This window comes from Herpailurus yagouaroundi, unplaced genomic scaffold (genome assembly GCF_014898765.1).
Source record: "Herpailurus yagouaroundi ecotype Mexico unplaced genomic scaffold, PumYag 192, whole genome shotgun sequence".
NCBI lineage: Eukaryota > Metazoa > Chordata > Mammalia > Carnivora > Felidae > Herpailurus > Herpailurus yagouaroundi.
The window spans coordinates 20,689,423-20,714,861 of NW_024412423.1; the positions used below are offsets into that span (position 1 = coordinate 20,689,423).

Consider the following 25,439-nt stretch of genomic DNA (forward strand, 5'->3'; position numbering starts at 1 on the left):
TACAATTGAATAAGATACAACTGTATATACAATTGAATAAGATACAATTGTATATACAATTGAATAAGATACAATTGTATATACAACTGAATAAGAAATTACACTTGGTTGGGGTGCCTGGGTGCTCAGTACGTTAAACGTCAGACTTTGGCTCAGGTCATGATCTCACAGCTTGTGAGTTCGAGCCCTGCTCAAACCTGTGCTCACAGCTCAGAGCCTAGAACCTGCTTTGGATTCTGTGCCTCCCTCTCTCTCTGCCACTCCCATGCTCACACTCTGTCTTGTTCTCAAGAATAAATAGTCATTAAAAAAAATAATAAAAAGAAATTACATTTGGTTATTTTCCAAATAATCAAGGTGATTTGTAATAGTCTTACTCTTTGTTTCTACTCTCAGCTCCATTTTTTTACATCTTTTTTTTAAGGTTTATTTTTGAGAGAGAGTGTGAGTGGGGGAGGGGCAGAGAGAGGGAGGCACAGAATCCCAAGCAGGCTCCAGGCTCTGAGCTGTTAGCACAGAGTCTGATGACAGGCTCGAACCCACAAACAAAGGGATCATTATCTGAGCCAAAGTTGATCGCTTAACCAACTGAGCCACTCAGGTGCCCCTTCATTTTTTATCTTATATTACACATTGTCATTTTTTTCTTTATCTGTTAATATCTGAAGTTCTGCTTCTACTGGTTTTCACTTTTGTGTCTTTTTAGTTTTGTTATATATTTATTTTTGACTATGAGCTCATGTTCTATGGATGGCAATCTGTCAAAATTATTTAAGACCTCTAATGAAGAAGGATTCTTCTGGACAGGACTTGTATTGGCTTTACTATGTGTCTCGAAGGGCTACCAACCAGGACTCCTTTTGACTAAATTCTGGGCTTGAGGTTTTCTCAGACCAGCCTGTTTATCAATGCAGCTGAAAACCCAGCTAGTGACTGTAGTTCTGAAAGGAAAGATTTTGACCAAAGTTTGAGGGAGGAAATTTTCTTCACTCATCCCTGAGGGGAGACAGGGAACATTTACTTCTATTCCACCCTTAAACTAAAAATGTAGCCACTTGCGGTCTCAGTGTAGGTGAAGGGGGTTTCCCAACAAAACAACACATCCTAGGATTGGCTCCTGTCTACTATCTCTCTTGAGGTCATAAGAATCAAAGACCAAGGTCACTCACATTGGGCAAACACATTCAAAGCAAAAGGCAGCTTCAGAGTCTTGACTTTCAGCTTTCATGGAGTTTTCAGGCTCTTAGGAAATCTTCACTTTCCTGTCTTCTCAATGAAGTCACTAAAAGATTATTTCAATGTTTTATCCATCATTTCAAATTGCTTTAAGTGAGAGAGTCAGCCAAGGTAACTAGTCTCCCATACAACCAGAAACAAAAGCCTGCTCAAATAGTTCTCAAGCTTCCATTGTATTATTGCCCACTCTTCACAAAGTAGCAGGTCAATCTAATTACTTAGGTGTGATGAAAGAAAGTAACTTGGTCCACTAAATCCATGGATTTCTAATCCAATTCATTTCACTGAAGATCTCCTAGTTCTCAGTACTACAGACCCACTCACTGAGAAGACACAATCCCAGCCAATCCCAACCCCAACGTGGGTGAATAACCACTAACAATGATGGCTAACACAGGGTCTGCTCAGAAGGTTGGCCAATACTCTGCTAAGCTTTTTTATGTGTATTTAATCAATACAACAGCCATATAAGATACAATTATTACTACCATTTTAGAGGTAAGAAAACCAAAGCACAGAAGTAACGTGCCCAGAGTAACACAGCTGGTAAGTTAGATCACACTCACGAGGCCTGTCTCCGTCAATTTGCAACACCACACAGAGATTAGAGATTAGAGAACACAATCGTAGGTGATGTGCGAGTCTACAAGGAAGGCAAGTAGGATCAAGTCCTCAGGTAATATGGCAGCTGGAAACATTACAGAGCAGCCGACTTAAAGTAGAATGGTCTGTGGGTTTCTTTGCATGATACTGTGATGATTACCTTGCCCTTTTCTCCAGTGCCCCACATTATGTGGTCATTGCACACTTATGATGCCTGTCCTGCACTGGATGGGCACATCTTCTCCTCTCTACAAACAGGGAGCTCACCGTCTTCATGCAGATCCTGTTGGCCCTGCTTGCTCTCTGTTACTAATGATGTTTTTCAAATAAGTCTCCCAGATTTCACACAGTCCTTCACAGCAGAGCAGCCAACAAGTTGGGAATCACTGCTCCTAAAGGCAAGGGGCAAGCCACAAGGTGTTGCTTCTGGCTCCAGCTCCATTAGGAACAAGCCGCGTGCCCACCTCTTGCCTCTGTGGATGACACGTGGGCGAAAGCAAGTGTGGGAGGGACGATAGATCACAAGACGGTCTTTATAAAATGACTCATAAAGAAATAATGAGAACCCAATAACTACCAATTACAGAAGCAAGAGAAATAATAAAAATAATAAAGCAGAAAATGTACAAAGCAAACAATTAGGACTATTTTATTAAAACAATACTTGCTATTCAGCAAGCATTCATTCTCCCCACACCAGGGCAGTAACTGTGTATCATCTGAGTTTTGCACATTAAGAACATGACACAGAGAGAGTTAAGAAGCTCCTCCGGGATCCAGGACACTTCAGAGCCCAGATTAAAAGTTAGCCATGCTTACTCTTGGGCTGAAATGTCATCTCTCATTAAATTCAAAACCAGCGCTGAGAACACACCATGTTTATTATCTTTTTAATACTGTGTGGCTGGTTCTGGAGGAGCCAAGAGAATCTTGGAATCTTTGGAATAAATACACTGATTAAAAAGATACTTTAGGGGCGCCTGGGTGGCGCAGTCGGTTTAGCGTCCGACTTCAGCCAGGTCACGATCTCGCGGTCCGTGAGTTCGAGCCCTGCGTCAGGCTCTGGGCTGATGGCTCAGAGCCTGGAGCCTGTTTCCGATTCTGTGTCTCCCTCTCTCTCTGCCCCTCCCCCGTTCATGCTCTGTCTCTCTCTGTCCCAAAAATAAATAAACGTTGAAAAAAAAAAAGATACTTTAAAAATCTCTCTTTTTGGAGCGCCTGGCTGGCTCAGTTGGTTACGCGACCGAGTTCGGCTCAGATCACGATCTCACAGTTCGTGAGTTTGAGCCCCACGTTGGGCTCTGTGCTGACAACTCAGAGCCTGGAGCCTGGTTCAGATTCTGTGTCTCCCCCTCTCTCTGTCCTCTCCCCTGCTCACACTCTGTGTCTGTCTCTTAATAATAAATAAACATTAAAAAAAATTTTTTTTAATCTTTTTTTTTTTTAAGCTCAGTGGACCAAAATATAGAAATCAGAACTATTCTGGTCTAGTGAGTACTGTAAATGTATATTTAGATGTAACAAATATCAGTGGGAAATATCTGTGGAAAGTAATTACTTTATAATATATGTGGAATGTCTTTTAAATACTTAAAGCAACTGATCCATTTTAAAGACCTAACTTACAGAAAGAGGCACAAATGTTAATTAGCAAGCTGGAAACTTACTTGCACACTTATAGCCTAAAGTGAACATGTACAGATCAAGGCATAAATATCAGAAAAGTAGATATTTTAATGGAACACTTAACCGCCTGAACCAAAGGACCCACTGCTAACACCAGAGATTCTCAACAAGGGCTGAGTCTGGAAGGATTACTTCAGCCTTCATACTAAATTCCTCCCTTTGTCACTGTCCCCACCTGTGACATCTAGGTCTACTGTGCTGTGATTAACAATAAATCTGAGTGCAAAATGAGCTGGAAACTCAAACGCCTATGAAGGCCACTAAGGTAATTTAGTAAGCATGGTTCTTCTGGGATTTCACCTTGATCTTATTTATTTTTCCAACTCCATCTGACACTTAGTCTCAGGATCAAGGAGGCACGAGGGAGTAGTGTGGACTGCGGCAAACAGAAGAGCATGTGCACATTCTAAGGACACGATTGCTCACTCCAGCCTGCTGTTGACATGAAGCCATGTGGGCCCAGGGTTACCAAAGCATTTCACTCTGTCCTTTATTTTATTTTTTAATTTGTATTATTTTTTTTAATTTAAACTCAAATTAGTTGACATAGTGTAGTAATGGTTTCAGGAGTAGAATTTGGTGATTCATCACTTACATATAACACCCAGTGCTCATCATAACAAGTGCCCTCCTTAATGTCCCTCACCCATTTAACCCATCCCCCCACTAACCTCCCCCTCTAGCAACCCTCAGTTTGTTCTCTATATCTCAGAGTCTCTTATGGTTTGTTTGCCTCCTGCTCTGTTATCTTATTTTTCCTTCTCTTACCCTATGTTCATCTGTTTCTTAAATTCCATATAGGAACGAAATCATGTGATATCCGTCTTTCTGACTGACCCATTTTGCTTAGCATAATACACTCTAGTTCCATCCACATTGTTACAAACGGCAAGATTTCATTCTTTTTGATTGCTGAGAAATATTCCACTGTATGTACATGTGTGTATATATAGATTATTCAACTGAAAATGTAAAAACAAAAAAACCTTATGAAGACCAACATTGTATAAGTCCAGTATGACCACAGGTTGAATGTGGCCCATGGACCACCAGTTTGAAACTTATCATACAAAACAAATACAGAACAGACCCTGGGCTCCAGGGTCTCAGGAAAAGCCTTAGAAAGAAGCAGATTGGCTTGGTGAGTTGCCCAGGTAGGGTAGGAAGTGGCTTGGTGGGAGTTCTGGGACTCCTTTAGAATCCAAAATGACTCTGGGGGGTGCTTATGTGGAAAAGGGGTTTGAATCAGTAATGGTGGGTTTAGACACAAGCCAGCAGGCAGGAGAGGCAGGTGTGGGCCAAAGTCCTTCCCAGAGCCGTAAACACAGGAGCAGAACACAGAGTTCCCAGCATTCACAGGGTGCAGGGTGAGGCAGCCTATGGGCACAGTTTCCGGCTCCCATCATTCCCTGGACAGCAGCCACAGTGGCCATTTAGTCTCTGCCATCAGGTTTCCCGGCCCACAAGACGGACTCTCTCTCTGAACGCCACGGGAATGCGGGGCCGGATGAAGCTGGCACTGCCTATAGCTCACTGTCTGTATCAGGAGTCCGGACCAGCACCCTCACCTCTGTTCCAAGGCGTGGCCCCAGCTTCACAGTATGTGGCTTCTGATGTATACTTTCCAAGTCCTCCAATCCTTCCCACTGCCCCCACTCCCATAACAAACAGCCACGGAGGCACCTGCTCTTGCTTAGCTTCTCAAGAGCAGACAGTTCAGAAAAGGCCTCAGAGATTTGCCTTATTGCTGAGAGTCCTGGGGACAAGGGTCCTCGGGAAACCACAGTGTTGAGACACAGAAGACTCTATTTCATTACAGTGGCTACTGGAAGGGCTGCCCGCTAAGCGAAGCACCCAACCAGCCAGGCCACTGATCCTTCAAAAGCGCGGGTTTCCTCCTCTATAAATAGAAGATCACACTCGCTGGCCATGCTGGACGACGGAGAGGGTTGAAGGAAGTTAACTCAGAGAAGCTTATGAGAGCTTTAATGATGACATTTGTCACCATGTGCCCCGTCCTGTTTTGTCCTTTCCCCACAACAGGAAAACAATATATGGAGAAATATTTTCAATACAAGTCAAAGCCAAGAATTTAACTACAAAACTCAGCCAGAAGGTCCATCACTAAGAAATGACGGATGAGCATCTGGGGCATCCTAGCCACTGTACCCCTCTCTAGAGAAAGGAAAACATGCCCCCAAGGGTAGGGCAAAAAGGAAGGTACTGAAACCCAGCCATGGAGAGACCTGAGGTTTATGAACCCCAGCTCAGTCCTCACATCCTACCTCTGCTACCCCCTAGCCATGGGGCTTGACACTGGTCACTTCACCTGTTCAAGCCTGTGTCCTCACCTGGGAATATAAGGAGTGATCCTGCAGGGCCCTTCCAGACCTGCAGGGGGATCACGAGGCAGATTCCATGAATGGCAGGGCCAAGATGCAAGTCGGACTTCTCAAGGAGGGCATGAGCATCAGCAGGCAGAGCATTCAGGCAGGCTGCTTGGTGGGAGGGGCACAGCCAGGAAGGCTGGCTGGGGGACTGGCCCTGGGAACCAGAGCACGAGGTGCAGAGATGGGGCGGGGCCCAGACCAGAGTGCTGGGCACATCCAGAGAGTTCTTAGATCATCTCAATGGGGCTCGGCCAGTGGCAGCCCGGCTCTCACTACATTCCAAGTGTCTCTGATCCGTGACACTGGCATCCTAATGGATCTGGCTGTCAGCAATGGATAAGCATTGAACTAATAGATGTCAAACAGCATTTGCATTTCTGAGATGGCTTCATCTGCTGCCTCTCCTGGGACTCTCCAAACTGAAATCTGAAATGTGGACAGACGGGTCTGCTCTTGGACAGCTCCTCTTCCAGAAATCTCACAGGAAAGAAACAATTATTTAATTATTTTCTGCACCTATTAAACAACTAGCGCAAACCACAACCAGAAGCTGCTTCTCAGCCTTCTTCTCTCAGGAAGGCATGCAACGCCCTCAGAGACACATACCCCTTGTATCTAAATAGCTTTCATTCATTCACTCGGAGCCCACTTCACAGCAAATTGTCTTGTTCATTAGCAGTGCTGCAGAAGACCATGAGAGATTTGGATCTGGGAGGGCAGTGAGGAGGTGAGCATCTGGAAGACGGTGCAAAAAGCAAACCGCACTGTGAGAGTTTGCCCATGCTCCCCCTGGGCGATGACAACAGGGTCAGAATGGAGTTCTTGGTTTGGATTTCAGTTCCTGGGACATCTGTAGCAAACAGAAAATGCCACAGAATCATCTGTCTGGGGGGGGGGGACATCTGCATTTGGGGGTGACTCTGACACAGCACCCGACACCCGGTAATGAAGGTATTTTCTGGCTTTCTCTGGCTCTATTTTAAACTGTCATCATCTTAAACTGTGAAATATGTCAAGTGATAATTAAACCTCGCCACAGACAGGTACCGTGAAAATGATTAACTTTTACCGTTTTCCCCACACATTTTGAATACTCTGAATCCCTACGGTACAGAATCATTACATTGACAGATGAGGAAAGTTGTCTTTAAAATAATTTGTTTTTAAAAGAGCCCAAACAGGGCTAAAATCCTGTACTTTTCCATTGGGTTTGAATTTGAAAAGCCTTGCCATAAACTCCCACTGAAAGAGGAAGCCAGGTAGGAGGAGCTCCCAACTGACTGTCCTCATCTCCTGCCAGGTCCCAAATGGCTGTGGGCCCTGGGACGAGACCCTGGCCACCTCTGGACATCAGTTTCCTCATCTGTCAGACACCAATGCTAACATCCTCCCTCTACCTAACACAAAGGTTCTCATCAATGATCAGATGAGATGACAAATGAGAAAGCTCTTTGAGAGCAAAAAGCAACCTGGTGACACCATCCAAGTATAAGGTGCTATCATTCCAAATTCTGTATACGGGGGGAAGCGATTTGCTAGCACAGCTTTACCGAACTGTGGTCTCAAAAAAAAAAAAAAAAAAATCAACTCATTGTATTTTCACCTGAAGTTTCTATGTGTGAGATTAGATCTGACCCTATCAGATGAACGTCCTCTCTTAGCCACAGGACTCCCATTTTGTGTCCAAATAGGCAGGGACTTACACAAATGATAAAAATTCAAATGCTGTAGCCGAACAGCTGGATGGAAGTGCTGCTTCCAGAAAAAGAGAGAGAGAGAGAGAGAGAGAGAGAGAGAACGCAAATAACTGCTAAAATTAGTAAAACAAACAGACTGAAATGTATTTTTACTCTGACAACTCATTTTCTCAGACCTGTGATTTTCTGTCTTTAAAGCACATTTCTTCAGAACGTGGAGGTCCCTGTTTCTTCCTGGCAGCAGCACACATGGGGTCCCGCGACCCCAACCCTGCTTGCACTTCAACTGCGGAATGACGAGTTCCTGTTTGTGAATATGAACAATTTCCATCAGAACTGTACCAACAGTGCTGAATTTCCATCGAGAATGTGCCTTCTTGCCAGACTTCAGTTAAGCCCACTTAAATTCTTTGATCGGTTTCCTGTAGAGTTCAAAGGGTCTCCCACATTTTTCTATTGACAAAATAAAATTGCAATGCCTGTATCAGAGGGTGTTCATGAGAATTAAGTAAAGGACTGAAGTTAAAACGTTTCCATCAAGAACTCTTCAATTCTAAGGAATTTATAGGAAAGCAGTGAAGCGACGCTTTGACCCTAAGTCAAGGCATGGATAATCGAGAAGGTGCCTAGTAAAAGGTGGCTCCCGAACAAGAGCTCTGGTTGTCTGTGAAGCCCAAGTCCCCCATCTCCATCTGTGCCCCCACCTGGCCCGCTGCCATCTAGAAGCATCCAGTACAGTAAGCCCCCCCAACCTATCCCCCCCCCCCCAAAAGAACAGTATCTCTAATGGAAAATGGAAAAGAAAACTTCTGAGAAGCCTCCTGGCTGCAAGCACTGAAGTCACCATCAGGGGAGAATATGAACTTTAGCTTTTGATCCTTACGCCCTTTGGTTGGAAGGCTAAAGAAAGGAGGATATGTTGGGGGTCTGAAGAAATGCTAAGGCTCCCCCAATGTGGGCCAGTGGATTCCTGATGCATCCCTACTAAGTCACTGCATCTGTCACTATGGAAGGGAGTGAAAGAGCAGGCTACCCCATCGTTGGAGGCAGCTGTGTTTCACAAAATGCAAACATGCCCTGTCATCAGGAAGCTGAGTTCCAACTCACACTCCCTCCCCCAAGCTCCTGTGACCTCTGGTCAGCAGGGCCTTAGTCTTGGTTTCCTTCTCCAGAAGTTGAGAGACATGCCTTCCTGCACAAATGCTGGATGAACGCTGGCTAAGCTCACCTTACCTCGAGGCACTCCAAATCCCCTGGGAGTGGAGAACATGGTAGACACCCAGATGTGGCATAACTCAGTAGACGCTAATATGCATAGTGGACTTTTTTACCTTCCTGCATCCATAGGTCTTATCTGGGCAAAGGTTCAGTTGTCCTTTGGGGATCCACCTTCCCCCCACTCCTCTCTCATGCCATCTTGACTACAGGGGCTCACGCCGGGACCTGTGTGGAGCCTAGTAACACATAGCAGCACACTGCATCATTCCAGATTCAGGTGGTGGCACACGACCCCAGCCTGTCCCACCTGAAGGGATCTTAACATTTCTTTGAGAACTGTCCAACCAGAGGCTTTCTCTCTCCTCCAGAGGACACTGAGTTGTAAGTGGGGACGTTGACACTTACCTTGAAGAGGAGTCAACTATTAAGGGGGTGAAAAGAGAAACCAGCATACCTGAATCCTATACTTTGCATCCTATACCAAGCATACCTGGAGCCAGCACCCTCACCCCTCCACTCCTTTCCCGACTGTCCAGTTACATAAGCCAATAAGGTTCTCTATTTGGTCAAGATGGCTGAGTTTTGTGATTTACAACATGTCCCCACTGATAGGGTGTACGATTAAGAGTCAAAAGGAGATTATCTGTCAATATAACCATCCTTTGGAGAAAAGACCCTGAGACTTCACCTCTACCAAAATATTCAGCGAGTTGTTCTCTAGGGCCCCAATGTTGGTCTACACTGAGCAAATAATTTCACACTTGCTGTTGGCCCATCTGTGAGATGCCTGGCCACGTGGCAGGCACACCCAGGTGGCCTTTCTGTCTACTGGACACTCGTACATCTCATCAATTGATACATTCATTCATGGGAAAGCTCTGTAAGGTCAGGGAACACACCCTGTCTTCACTGCATGCCACGCAAACTCCAACCCACCCAAGGAAAGTTCCATTAGCACCCAGTAAACCCTCAAGAAATCCTAACAGTGGGACTTTCCACAGGAGCTGTTTCTCCTTTAGAAGTAGTATTGTCATGCTAGGCTCCCAGACACTGCTTTAAAAACACTGCCGTGATGAGACAGGAGCTGAGAGGCTAAGAACTCCCCAGCAGTTTCCAGAGAATAAGACAGGTGGGCAATGTCTGGCCTGGATGCCCTGTTGAACAGCACCAGGCACCACTGGACTACACTCAGACTTCCCTCTGCTGACTGCACCTGTCCCCAAAGGCTTCAGGTCACTGTCAACACCCTGCAGAGCCAGAAGCCAGGCAGAACCTGCTCATTTCTGTGGCATGTGTTCTCTGACTTTCTAGAGAGCACAAGGCAAGCTAATCTTCTTTCATGAAATATTCAACATTTGGCACAAAGTTTTCTACGTGCAGACCATATTTCTTGGAATCCAATGACAGCCCTGGCCAAGAAGAAGTATGAGGGAAACCGCGTGCAGAGAACCACTGGGTGGGTTGCTGTGCACAGGATCTCTCTATCTTGCTTAACCTGATCTGCAAGAGCCCTCCCTGGGCATTGTGGCTCATTCACCAAGCACAGCATGTGCACAAAAGGACACACCAGGAAGCCCTCACCACGGCCACCCAAGACAAACAGGCCAACATGTGGGTGGCAGGGAGCTCCTAAAAGTGAGTGGGGCCAGGAGACAGAGCACTAGTAGGCCACACTCATTTCGATGACATGTCTCACCTTGCAGTTTATTTTTAGTCTTGGCTCTGCTCCCACTGAAGTGGGGAGATTAAACATTTGTTAAGAGACAACACAATCTGAAAATAAGAAGGAAGGGTTGTTGTTTTTTTAAGACTTTTAAAAAGATGAATTAATTATGATGACAAGAAAAGAATTAGAATATAATGGTCAGTTGGACTTTGTACCTCATTTCCTATTAAAGAAAGAGTACTGAGCAGCAATGAGACAAAAGAGACAGAAACAAATGATTTTGAAGTCACAGATAATTAACCCCAGAGGCTTGCCAGTGGCACATTAATATTGCTAGGGCAAATGGCTTAACAAGTTTGAAGAGAGCTTCAGTGTTTATATGGAGAAGACAATTTCAAGGGTTCCTGAAAAGCAGAAAATCTCCTTCTGTGTTGTGGGCCAGGCAAGGGGTGAACACAGCAAATGTCAACCTTCCCTGTGGGATCTCAAAGAGAGGCGAGCCTCCAGGGCAGGGATGGGCCTCAGCAGGCCTAAGAGGAGTGCCATTATCCCCTCTCTTCAGGCCTCGGTGGGCAAGTTCAGCATGTTTCCGGCTGTGCGATCTCGTGAAGGCCTCACCCCATTGTCCCGATACATCAGCTGTGGTTCATATCCTTTGGGGGTTATGACTTCATAGAGAACACAACTCTTCCTCCTTACATTCCAGATAGGGACCTATGTTCAAAGTGTATAGTCACAACCCCTGAGGAGACTCCTTTGAGAAGCACAGCTCACTGCACAGGAGTTCACTGCCCTGTCCAGACCTACCAAGGCCCTACAGCTTGCCATCACAACCACAGAGATCTGCCTCACTCGCACCAGCAGCTTGTAAGTACCTGTTAACAGAGGGACCCACAAGTCCTCAGAAAGAGCACAGTAGCTCTCTGAGGATGCTATTTAAGGAGAGCAAGGTTTCCAAGGGGGCTGGTGAGAAGAGGAAGTGCAGCAGGTAGGGCAAAGGCGTCCTGAAGCTGTGGGATCCACAGCCAAACAACCAGGAAGCCCCTATACCTGTGATTTTGCCTTATAAGTGCAGATATGACATAGAGCCCAGTCAGCCCTGGAATGTGCTGGACGTCTAACACTTTTTCAGCGCTTACTGTGTGAGAAGCAGGAGAGGCCAGAAAGAAGAGTCACGATCCATGCTCTCCCAGGGCTCATCCTGCAGAGCAGCACGAGAGCTGCCCACCCTCCACCACCCCCTGCTCTGAGCACAGACCATATCCACCCATGCTGTGTCCTATGGTGCTGAAGCCCCGGGCAAGGAGTCACACAAGTGCAATTCAAACAGCAGCACGAATAGCTGCCATCATCAGTCCTGAGCTGTACCCAGCGAGGTCCTGCTTCTTCTAAATCACTGCAGAGAGGGGCGCCTAGGTGGCTCCGTCGGTTAAGCATCTGACTTCCGCTCAGGTCATGGTCTCATAGTTTATGAATTCAAGCCCTGCATCGGGCTCTGTGCTGACAGCTCAGAGCCTGGAGCCTGCTTTGGATTCTGTGTCTCCCTCTCTCTCTCTGCCCCTCCCCCACTGCTGCTCTGTCTCTGTCTCTCAAAAGTAAATAAATGTTAAAAAAATTTTTTTTAAATCACTACAGAGAGCTGAAATGGCCCAGGGATAGGATGAAATAGCCACAAACCCAGAGCCTTGCAGACCTCTGATCAAGGAATATCCTATATAGGGACAGGAATGAGAACTCAGGCTCACTCAGGCTGTCTTAGTCCACTGCTAATCTTTCCAGGCCCAGGCACTTACAATTATCTCGGGGAAACTCAGGGAACAGAAGCTTGGGGTGACCCACAGCCTGACATTCCTCTAGCTAAAGCTGTGCATGATCCTTGGGAAAGGCCCCTAACTTCAATCCCTGAGCTTTCTTCTGAAGCATTAATTGAAAGGAAATAGAAAGGGTTGGTGACTGTGATGCTCAAGGACAATTTCTAACCCCAGTGGCCAGAGAACCTTAATCTGGGGAGAGGAATTTTAGGTGGGTTGTCCTTAAGTTCTTAAAGGCAACAGGAGAAGAGAGTTGTTTGGTTCTTCTGATTGCGGAATCAAGAAATTTGAACAAAATGTTAAAGACTCTGACAGAGGATAGAATGGACATGGGCTAAGTTGTGCCACATGTGCCATCTACTTCCCACTCGAGCTGGGGCAAGTGGGTACAATACAGTTTCCCAGCAGCTGAAAAAGGGCAGCCCTGCCCAGAAAGAGCCAATTTCTGTGGGGTTAGAAGCTAAAAGAGATAGATGTCACTCAACTTTCTGAGGTCCCTGACTGTAGGAGAGAGCTAGCAAGCTCCCCTGTATTTGAGCGAGGGTAGAATGGTAAAGGAAACTTCATCTCTTTGCCCAGATGGCAATCTTGATTTGAAAAGGACCTACTACTCCAGTCAAATTTGGATAGCTCCCTTCTCGAATCCCTACATCTGCAGCCATTAAAGAAGTTACCTCAAAAGAAGCTAGGAGTTTATTAATCTGTTTTATAGAAGAGAGTTAGCCAGTTCACATTATACCAAGACAGATTATGCAGGCAACTGAGAGATCCAGAAAACATCTGCTAAACAAAATCAAAATTAATGGTAAACAGAATGCAACTCTTGATAGCTGAAGTTCACCCAGATGCAGAGAACTATAAGGGGGCTATTAGAAGCAGCTGCCAATTAGGGACTAATTCCAAGAATTTTCAGAAAGGGAGGCTCTAGTCACACAGTGGGAACTGGCAGGTTATGTTTATTTAGGCGATTTGCATTGCTAAGGAGTCAGAGGCACTGGGCTGTGTGACTGTCACTCCTCTCTTTTTCTTTTCTGGGAAGACAGCAGCATCCCTGCTCTCAGGTCTCCCTCACAGCCCTGCTGGAAGCGAGGCCAGGCTGGTCTGGACTAGAACATGTAAGTGATCCATCACTGGGAGGGTGGATAATGCAGTATGACACTGGTGCCCACCCCAAAACTCATAGCCTCTAATCACAACACAATCACAGACATCTGGGATAGTTTATAGATCACCCATGTTCCTAAGAGATGGCTGACAAGGGCTGAATTATCCTGGCCACTTGCTCAGCTCACTCAAGTGTTCTCTCATGGTGTAATTCAACATGATGGAGTCAGTTAGAGAAAAGTACTGGTTTGAGTAGATGAATTCGGGGAGACACAATCAGCACTGGCCCTCACAATGGACACAGGAGTGTCTTGGAGTGGTGAAGTCTGCACCTTTGGTTGAAGCCTTAGACGAAGTTGAAATTAAATTGTGGATGCCTAGAGGGGGGGTAAGAACACCTGCAGTGGAAAGCAGATGAAGATGCAAGCATTACTTCTCGCAGCGAGCACAGGTGGGTCCTGAGAAACTAGGGTGATACAGGACTGCCCTGAAGGAGGAAGGGCTCAGTCAGCTGGGGTGGGAATATGCCCTTCCCAAAAGACGTCCTACAAGTCTTGCAGTCCTGCCACACCTCCTGATACTATATACTTCCCTTCAGGTTCCCCTGAGAGCCCTTATCACAAATCCAACTTGGAAAAAAGTGACCCCTAGACAGTTTTCTTCCAAGAGTCCCTCTTAGCTCTCTAGGCTTGGCAGTGGGCACAAATGAACAGAAGAGAGGATCAGTGCATTAAAGGGACATTGGCCCAGAGGGAGCCCTAGTTCCCACAAATAAGCATGGAAAACAAGGAAGGAGTCTCATGTGTAAGATGCTCTCCTCTCTCCTCTGTCATGGGTTGCTGAGGGTCACAAGACAGAAAGACTAATGTAAAAGCTCTCTGAAAACTTGAGAACTGATAAGCTATTATTATTACTATGCCACTATTCTGTTCATGCAATGCACATGGAAAGCACATGAGCCAAGTCATGTGCTCATCCTGGGCAATGAGGAAGCACTCTTTCTGCCTGAACTTCCTAGAGTAGACCTTCAAAGGACATTGCATGGAATGACAGCCCTGAGATGGTCAAAACCAACAAAACTAAGGCACCATGGGAAACTAAATTTGAGAAATGCTGCATATTATACCCACTTGTGAGTCATATTTAACATCTTAAAGGTCTAATAGGTTCTGCAGTCAAAGTAGGAACAACCAGCGCAATATTGAGTCCAGCATTGACCAAGTGCATTATTTTCCTAGGGCTGCTACAACAAAGCTCCACAATCTGGCTGTTTTTAAACAAGAGACATTTGTTTTCTCACATTTCTGGAGGCCAGAAGTCAGAAAACAAGGTTTTGTCAGAGTCACATGCCTTCTGAAAGCTTTAGATGATTCTTCCTTGCTTCTTCATAGCTTGTGGTACTTGCCAGCAATCTCTGAAATTCCCTGGTTTCTAGTCCTCCCTCCTATCTCTACTCCATCATCACAGGGTGCTCTCCCAGCATTTCCCTCTTCTAATAAGGATATTACTGATAGGATTAGGGCCCCCTCCTAAACCAGTACAATCTACGTTTTTTATTTATTTTTGGGACAGAGAGAGACAGAGCATGAATGGGGGAGGGGCAGAGAGAGAGGGAGACACAGAATCGGAAACAGGCTCCAGGCTCTGAGCCATCAGCCCAGAGCCCGACGCGGGGCTCGAACTCACGGACCGCGAGATCGTGACCTGGCTGAAGTCGGACGCTTAACCGACTGCGCCACCCAGGCGCCCCTAAACAGTACAATCTAATCTTAACTTGATTACATACTTGCCAAGAAAACTATTTCCAAATAAGGTCACATCCACAGGTTCTGAGTTAAGATATTAACTATCTATTCTGCACAATTCAACCCATAACACAAAGCTTATCTGAACGTGGAACACTTTGATCAATTAAGAATATCCAATGTATATCCACAGAACACTCCTTAAAAAGTTCCCTTCTCAAACCAAAGCACTCAGTGCCTCACCTGTGTGTCACTGGAACAGAATCAGAGTGAAAAGACAATACACATTTAGCAATGGGTGGTTTGCACTTAATTCAGAAAACAATTGTTGAGCAACTAGATCCCTGGACTGGGGCCATGAAGAATCTGCGATGAATGAGGTGAGGGTCTCTATTCTTAGAAAATGACATGATAGGATCCCTTAACTCCAAGATAAGGTAGAGTAAGTTAAACACTTTAAAAAAGACAGTTGGAGATATGAGGGAGAGGTGGCATTTCACAAAGATTTGGGACCAAAAGCGTTCAGGGTGCAGGAACAGTGTGATCAAAGCTAGAAGCAAGTAAGTGGGCCACAATCTGAGAACCCTAACAGCACGGGATCTAAGGCTGAGAGGCGTGCAGAAGGAAATAAGGCAGACAGCATGTCTAAGGCACACAGTACATTTGAGTCACCTTAATGATATCCAACCCCACTGCGATTTAGCCTAGACTCCATTCCCACTGCTAATTCTCTCTCAGTTCTCACTTCACAGCCTTGGTCTGTCACCAGCAGTTTCGAAAAGTCACGTAGTATGAAGTTGTGGCTCATCATCCATGTGTACCACTGAACCTGGGATGGAGATGTAGTATTAAAACAAAAAATGGGAGGGGCACCAGGGTGGCTCAGTCTGTTGAGCATCCAACTCCTGATGTCAGTTCAGGTCATGATCCCAGTGTTGTGGGACTGAGCCCCATTTCAAGCTTTGAGTTGAACATGGGGCCTGCTTAAGATTCTCTCTCTCTCTCTCTCTCTCTCTCTCTCTCTCTCTCTCTCTCTCCCCCTCCCTCCCTCCTTCCCTCCCTCCCCCTCTCTGCCTCTCTGCCCCTCTCCTCTGCTTGCACATGCTCTCTCTCTTTTGCTCTAAAGTAAAATTAAAAAATTAAAAAAATTTTTTTAAATGGGATAATATCTTGGATTGTGTGACCCAGAAGCTATCTCCTCCAGAGCTCTCCAAAATCTCCTGGGCCTGGTAAACTAGGTAGAAAAATTCAGTGTTACTTAATTGTTGCTCTTTCAATTTTAGCTGTGAAATAACCCTAAGTGGTTGTTACGAGACAATAATGTCTTTTTTTTTTTAATGTTTTATTTATTTATTTTGAGAGAGAGAGTGAGGGGAAGGGACAGGGAGAAAGGTAGAGAGAGAATCCCAAGCAGGCTCCACACTGTCAGTGAAGAGCCCAATGTGGGGTTTGATCTCATGAACTGTGATGTCATGACCTGAGCCTAAATCAAAAGTCGGGCACTTAAACAACTGAGCCACCCAGGCACTCCAATAATGTCTTCGTTTTGTCTGTAGAAATAATAATTTATTGAAATATTTGTAGTACTTTTATTATTTTTATACTTGTACCACTCTTCTGAAGATTAACAGCCCCACCATTCAAGCAAGTGAATTCTCAGGACTTAAAATACTTGGAATCAATCTGTAAGGTCCCACTCTTACATCCTTCCTTCCTGTCAGGTTATATGCGTTGGCATTCAGGCAGTATGCTATTTCAGGGACTCTCAAACACTCAACTTTGACAAAAACAAGCAAGAAACACATCAGTTCACAACAGGAGAAAATAAGTTTACGTGATGTCAGGACAAATTTGCCAGTACAAACCCAAAGTATATGTTCCCAGTCAGCCAGTTGTAAGAGCTGCTGCTTTCAAAGAGAAGTTATGAATGAATAGAGCACAGCCCAACCACACCTTTGCTCATACTCTAACAATGTCAGTGTTCAGTGGATTTGGAGCCTGAGGTCTCATCAAGCCTTTTAATGCCTCTAAGCAAAAATACACATGATTTCCTCATATCCCAGCCTTACCATTAAAGACATTTCACACTGCGAACACAAGGACAGTGAAATTCCTGAACAGTCAGGTTTATATGCGATTCCATAATGCAAATTAATTCCAAAAATTCATACTCAGGGCTATTGACATGAATTAAATAGTATTCAAAACCAAATTTCATGCCGACTTCTCTGCTTAAGGCTATTTTCTTTCCAATTTACATGGTCATCAATAAGAAACATGTCCTCACAGCCCCACCCATATCCATCCAATTTCATTTAGTTTTGATATCCACACAATGCAGTTTACCCTACAGATGCAGTTCAGAGGGTCTTGAGCCCAAAACAAGAGATGATGCCAAATGGGAATGGAAGCCATAAAGTTCATCCTATGGCCACATTACCCAGATCCTTTGAATCCAGGGTTCCAGCACCATGAATAACAGGAATCAACAGGTTGGATTCGTTTACCAATACAGATAGTAGGGAAGGCTTAGGTTTCCAAGCTCTAGAAACATAATTTGATAACATGACATTCTATGTCTTTCATACTGGTGTTTAAAATAAGAACTAATCATGAGCCAAGGATATATTTAATTTAGAAGTCAATAAGAAACTTGCTCACATTTTTTTTGATTGCCACTCTTTTTAGAGACAGGGCTACAGAGAAGTTTGTGGTTAAAACGAAAACCCATGGTCAGACCCTAGATCAAGAAGTCACTTTGATTTCTGACTTCATCTTTCTATCCCTGCAATAAAGAGATGATTGGCAAAGATTCCACAAGTCATATGAAAGACATCTTCTTATAGACAGAAGGTAGTGCTGCAAATGAGTAAGGGAAACTTCAATTTCCACTAAGACATTTCAGAAATCACCACCCATATACACTTACCTCAGAGACCAGAAAACAAATGTGCTAGAGAAACTGGTAGGGAAAATGAACATCATGGAATTGTATCAAAAGGGAAAATAATTGGCTATTTCTATTTCAGCTTAGCTAAAGCTGTAAAAATCTAATCAGAAATATTTTTCACAATGCCATGTTCTCCCAGATATTGAAATATTTCAAATAATAAACGATTTTTTTATTGTTGATGTTGTTTTCACTTCATGAAACCAAATAATTACTTCGAACTTCACTCAAATATGAGGCTTCTCTCAAGACTGCAAACATGATCATGAATAAGCCAGTTCCCTAGACCTCACCTATGATGCTTGAAGGTAGAGGACTTCATTTTCACAAGCAAACATGGCTTTCAGTTCTTACAGTCCTCAGAGACAAGTACCAGTCAGCACCCAGAAAAGGCCACATGAAATTTCAAAAAACAAGCTTCCCATAGGCGGAAGTTCATCTTAGCTCCAACAGACTACTTCCAAAATGTCAGCACTGAGAAGGAAATGGGTATGCATGCATTTTCCCTACCTTCTCTTCTTGTGACTTGAAAGCTTCTGGAGTCCTGCAAGAAAAGAAAGATTTTGTATTTCTGAAGAATAATTCATAGGTACAGATACTTGCAAAGATCTCACCTTTGTTACTCATTCATTTATTCACAAAAAGGTGAACAATCTCATAAGAACATGACATTGAGCAATGCTGGGTCTACTAAACTCTCAACACACACACACACACACACACACACACACACACACACACACACACCTGTAAATGTAAACAACTTGTTGCTTTGGGGGCTTAGCCAACAAATACATTGTTAATCAATCAGTTTTTAAAGAACAGAGCCAGTTCTCATGGTCTTCCTTATGTGGAAGCCGTGCTGGTACCAAGTGTTAAGGAAAACCTTGTCACAGACTGATACCACATCTTCCACCTAGACTGTAGGTTCTGTAGGGTTTGGGGAAAACATAAGTAGACCAGGGCCAGAATTATCCGACCTGCAGTAGGTTGTGATTTGTGGTGCCATAATGAAGACCTCCCAGTGCTCCTGTGTGGGTCAATGGCATGATGTAGCAATGGACTATGCTCAACTCAGTAGTTTCCAAAGGATGAAATCCTAAAGACAATTTGGACAGCCAGTCTGTGCCACTGAAATAAATTAAGCCCTTGATTTGTTTTATTTTTTAATTCAATCCCATCTTCCTGCTATGTGTAGGTGAATAAGCAAAGTGCTTGAGAAGTTACTTAAGTGAAGCAGACAGAATTCTGCATTGAAAACATTCACAGTTGAACAGAAGGCTACAGAACAAATACAAATTACAGAGAAGTAAAGGGGTGGTTTTACCTTGAAAAAAATACCAGTGTATTCATATTCAGGTGGAAACATAAAGAAAAGCCTTTTTAAAAGAGCCTTTGAAAATAGCACTGCAGAATGGGCAGGCTTTCAGACAAGAGTAAGGGAGGAGGGTACACTGGGAAGTGAGAAAGGCTTAAGAAAAGGCAGGGTATGCTCAGGAAGCAGGAAGAGGCCCAATGAGAAGTAATGGGGAGAAAGGCTGGGAACATATACTGTGGTTTCACAACTAACAAAAAGTACCCACAATTCAGCACAAATAACAGGTTTAGGATAAAAAGTTTAATGTTGAGAGTAAGTTGAAAAGCCATGCTAGCAACCAAAGAAGAGAAAATAAAGTATCAAACTTACTCCAACTTCTCACCATCATAACCAAGAACACCATTCAGTACCAGCACTTTTTAAGCAAATGACATGTTTTTCACAACTTAGCATTCTTGTCTAGCAATCTTTTGGGGTCAGAAGGCAGAGGCAGCAAGAGAGATGAAACTGAGGAGGCAAAGTTTGTTCCCCATCCCCAAATTACATTTTTAGACTGCCACTTCTGTAATGAGCCAAAAACCTAAGTGGAGACCAACGGGAAATATATGCTATAGGCCAGCAGCCCATCAGCACAGCACAGTTAAACAAATGAGCTTCCGGGATGCTAGTTCCTGGAGGGGCACTCACCAGCTCAGGGTTCAGAAGAGGGAACACAGAGAATGGTAAGTGTTATGACAGATATGTAAGCTGCAAGGCACGTCATACACAGAGCTAACCCAGCCCCTCTGATACTGCTCCTCAGCTCTCTGCTCCAGGGGCTGGCACCACATCCCTGGAAATAACTAGTATTTTTGGAAAAGGAGAAATGCATAAACAATGTGTACACCTCAAGAAGAATTTATGGATGTTTTATTGCAATTGCACAAAAGTGATAAATTAAGGAAAGCTGACATCTGCATAATGCTGTATCTTCTTTTTTTTAATAAAAAGAAGTAGTTTTACTATTTCCTTTTTTTTTTAAGTTTATTTATTTTGAGAGAGAAAGTACAAGCAGGGAACAAGCAGAGAGAAAGGGATAGAGAGAGAGAATCCCAAGCAGGCTCTGCACTGCCAGCTGAGGAGCTTGACATGGGGCTTAAACTCAGGAAATGTGAGGTCATGACCTGAGCTGAAATCAAGATTCGGTCATGTAACTGACTGAGCCACCCAGATGCCCCAATGTTGTACCTTCTTATGTAACAACATGGTATCGTTAATAATTTGTTCAAGTCTACTATCATTTCTTTCAAGAGTATGTTATAATTTTCCTGTATGTATTCTAAATATTACTTTTTTGCAGATCATTTGTTATCACAAATAGAATTTCTCTTTGATTATATTTTCTAACTGCTTTTTGTTTGTAAGATTGTAATTAATTTTTATACATGGATTTTTAACCAGCCACTTGACTAAATTTCTTATTGCTTGAAATAGTTATTCTATGGCTTCTTTTGGGGTTTCCATTTATATATTTATATAATCTTCAAATACCTAAGATTTTATCTCTTTCTTTGCGCTTCTTAGGTCTCTTGTGTCTTTCTTGTCTTATTGCTTTAGCTAATTCCTCAATCTAATGTTACATGCTGTGAACATCATGGGCCTACTGGTTTGGTTTCTGACTTTAAGAAGAAAATCTTTACTGTTTCCCTATTAAGGGAAACAAAATGGTGGCTTTTGGCCCAAGGCATGTTTATCCTATTAATGAAATACATGCACATTTTATTGAGTCTTTGAAATAAATGTATGTTCTGGCTTGTCCTTTTACTTGTTTATTTATTGACTGTTTCCCTCCCCTGGAATGACAGTTGGGATGGCGCCAGTATCTTTTTCATTCTTGTATCCTCAGGGCTATAATGGAGCAGATGCTCACTATTTGTTGAACAAAAAATTAAAAATGTGTGTTGAGTTTTAGCAAATATTTTTTTCTGGATTTATGGAGGTTATCATGGCATTCTTTTTCTCCCTTGTACTATTAATATGATGACTTACCTAATAGACTTCATAGTATTCACCTGTCTCTGTGTTTCTGAAATAAGCATTTCTAAAACATGATGCACTTTTTAAAATATATTACTAGATTCTGTTATTATGGTAAATGTATTTGCATTAATATTCATAAATGAAATTGGTATATTATTTTTAGGTGCCATTTTTCTCGGATTTAGAAATTAAAATGATACCAGCTTCATATAATGAATTCAGAACTTTTCCTTAAACTCTGCTCTGAAATAGTTTAAGTAAATGGGATTATCAGATCTTTAAAAGTTTCTTCAACTTCATTTCTCAGGTATTAATTAAAAGGGGAGGAAATAAAGGGTCAGAGAGGTTAAACTTGTCCAACGTCTCACATTTTGGTCAGTGGCCTGCTGGGATTTAAATTTCAAACCTTATGCACTTAACACAGCTTATGCACATCTCCACTTAATTTATAGAGGTAGTGTGAAATCAGACGACAGATATTTTCAATTCAGGCTATGAAAGAAGAGCTTGCAAAGTTGGATTTAAAAAAAAAAGTTTGTAAGGCATGGGAGAAAAACAAAGGCAGCCAGAACTTAAATAGTCAATATTCAGAGAGAATAAAAGTCCTTTGAAGTGCTACATTTTCCTCTTAGGGTACTGTTTTGCATAAAGGCTGGGGGGAAAAAAGTGATGGTTAGAGCTTAAAGAAGTCTGAGTTGAGAGATACCAGAGTTGTGGCTATCAAAGTAGCTAGAACTTGAGGGTCTGAAATCCTGGAAAGAACCAGAACGAAGTGAGCCCAATAATCTGCACCCAGCTTCCTGTTGAGTTATAAGATTATGTCTGAGCTACACATATAAAGGCAAAAGGATGACAAACAAGCAAAAATTAGTCTCAAACAAGCTAAAAAAACTAAGACTTTTTCCAAGAAAAAGTGACCCTGATAAATACAACTGACTTTTAGTTGAGATCATAAACTATCAAAGAATTTCTATTCCTAGTAGATCAAGATGACCTGCCAGTATTCTAGGTCTAAAAAACACAAGTAAGGGGCACTGGGGTGGCTCAGTTGGTTAAGCATCCTACTCTTGATTTCAGCTCAGGTCATAATCTTGCAGTTCATGAATAAGGACCTGCATTGGGCTCTGTACTGACAGCGCGGAGCCTGCTTGGGATTCTCTCTCTCTCCTCCTATCACTGCCCTTTCTCCCCTCACAAAGTAAATAAACTTTAAAAAAGAAGAAATAAAAAGAAAAGTAAATCCTCTCTGGAAGACAAAATTATCCACAGGCTTTACAATTTTTCATACATAATTACCAACACTCAATCCAAAATTACGGTGTGGCAGGAAATGAGATCAAATGACTAAAATCCAATAAAAATATACAGCAAAGATAGACTCATACTTTATCCAGATTCCAGAATCATCACACACAAGCTCTAGAATGATTATAACTAATCTTCTCAGGAAAATAGAAGAAAAGATGATGAATTTCATCATAAAATCGCAATCCATTAAAAAGGAATCAAGTGAAAATTCTAGAACTAAAAGTTAAACACCAAAGAATTCAACAGATGGATTTAACACAAGATTAAACACAACTAAGAGTAAGCTAGAAGCTAGAGCAGCAGAAAATAATCAGATTGGGCGCCTGGGTGGCGCAGTCGGTTAAGCGTCCGACTTCAGCCAGGTCACGATCTCGCGGTCCGTGATTTCGAGCCCCGCGTCGGGCTCTGGGCTGACAGCTCAGAGTCTGGAGCCTGTTTCCGATTCTGTGTCTCCCTGTCTCTCTGCCCCTCGCCCATTCACGCTCTGTCTCTCTCTGTCCCCAAAATAAATAAACGTTGAAAAAAAAATTAAAAAAAAAAAGAAAAGAAAATAATCAGATTGAAGATCTTAAGGGAGAAAATAAAGAAGGAAAAATTTTAGAAAGAGTTTAAGAGACATTAAGGACATGGGAAAAGGTTCAACAAGCATGTAATTAACCAATTTGACCTACGCCTATTGCAAAAGAAAGAAAGAAAAGAAAAGAAAGAAAAAGAAAAGAAAGAAAAAGAAAAGAAAGAAAAAGAAAAGAAAGAAAAAGAAAAGAAAGAAAAGAAAGGAAAGAAAGGAAAGAAAGGAAAGAAAGGAAAGAAAGGAAAGAAAGAAAGAAAGAAAGAAAGAAAGAAAGAAAGAAAGAGGAAGGGAGGGAGAGGGAAAGAGGGAGGGAAGAAGGAAGCATGGAAGGAAAGAATTTGAAATTGAGCAGGAAACCACACACATCCAATTTTGGGGTTGCTAACAAAGATGTACATGAAACACTGTAACCAACAACTGCATACTACTTATTCACCTCAATTGTCCATTCAACATTTATAAAAACTGACCATATGCTGAGCCATCAAGAAGTTTCAGCAAGTTTCAAATTACTAAAATCATATAGAAAACAAATACAGTTTTGTGACTATAGTGAAATTAAATTACAGGTCAATAACAGTTGGGTATGGAGAAAAATCTCAAAATATTGACCCATGGATTTTTAAGTATGTCGCATAATTTCAAAAAGAAAATCACAAAAGAAGTAAGGCATTTTGAACTGAATGACAATTGAATTGTGGCATTTAAGAAAGTGTGGGATGTGGATAAAGCAGAGCTTTGAGGGAAATATAACCTTAAACGCATATGTTAGAAAACAGTAAAGGATAGAAATCGATGACCTAAGCATCTATCTCTGAAAGCTGGGAAAAGGACAATTTAAGTCCACAAAAAGTAGTAAGAAACAAATATGATAGGAGCAGAAATCAATAAAATGAGGGGAAATATATACCATAAAAATTTAAAGCCAAAAGTTGGTTCTGTGAAAAGATGAATAAACTTGATGGATCCGTCCCTAAGAAGGAGAAGGGAGGGAGGGAGGGAGGAAGGAAACAGAATTTGAAATTGAGCAGAAAACCATACATATGCAGCGTCTGGGTTGATGACAAAAGTGTCAATGCAATACGATGGGAAAAGGATGGATTTTTTCTTCTTTTTTTTTCTTGTTTTAAATATTTTATTTTATTTATTTTTTTAAATGTATGAAATTTATTGTCAAATTGGTTCCCATACAACACCCAGTGCTCATAGGATGGCTTTTTTCAACAGATGGTGGGAGATCAACTGGATATCCACGTGGAAAAAAACAAGAACCTCTTATAACAAACATAAAAAGTATTTCAAGGTGAACTGTAGATCTCAACGTGAAAGAAAAAACAATTATGTTCCCACAAGATACCTCAATAGAGGATCTTCACCACCTTTAAGCAAGTGAAAATTTCCTAAATGGGATGTGAAAGGTAGCACCATAAAGGAAAAGAATGATACACTGGACTTTATTAAATGAAGATTTGTGTTCATTATAAGACAGGATTAAGACAGTGAAAAGTCAAGCCATTAAGGGTAATATATTTGCAATACACATACCTGTACACAAAGTACTCGTGCAGAATATAGAAAATAGTTTTGCAAATAAACAAATACAAATCACATAACTAAAAAAATGAGTAAATGCCTTGGAAAGGAAATTCCCAAGTTAAAACCACAGCAGGACACTGCTATACACAAACAGAAAAAAAAAAAAAAAAACAAATGCTCACAAGGATACAGAGCAACTCTAATTCTACTCCTGATTAATCAGTACTGGCAGGAGTCTCCTCACTGGTCTGAGTGTCAGTTCAACAGGGCTCCTCCCTGCAGACCAAAGCTGCTCCCTGCCGCCAGTGCTGTTAGTTATCTCAGGGGTTCCTTTTTTTGGCCTTTTTAATCCTTTAATACCTGTTCAACCAACTCCCTATATTAAATGCTATTAAAAGAAAAACAGTGTGAGTTCTGTTTTCCCAACTCAACGGTTCCTCCCCTGGGTAAGTTCCCAACATAAGCTGGTCTGCAAGAGCATCAAACAGTGCATGTAACTGCCCATTACAGTGCAACACATAATAGCCAAGAACCATCCAGATGCCCACCAAAAGAAAAAGGCGTAGATAAATGTTGGCATA

General features: G+C 42.6%; 1 protein-coding gene across 3 annotated transcripts in view; it reads right to left on the minus strand.

Moving 5' to 3' along the window:
* The window catches only part of FSTL4 (follistatin like 4), a 442,413-nt gene that overhangs the window by 357,416 nt on the left and 59,558 nt on the right, over positions 1-25,439 (minus strand). For all 3 annotated transcript variants that reach the window (XM_040444472.1, XM_040444471.1, XM_040444473.1), the window contains exon 3: positions 18,617-18,650. In XM_040444472.1, the coding sequence (XP_040300406.1) occupies positions 18,617-18,650 (34 nt within the window). The remainder of the gene's footprint in view (positions 1-18,616; positions 18,651-25,439) is intronic.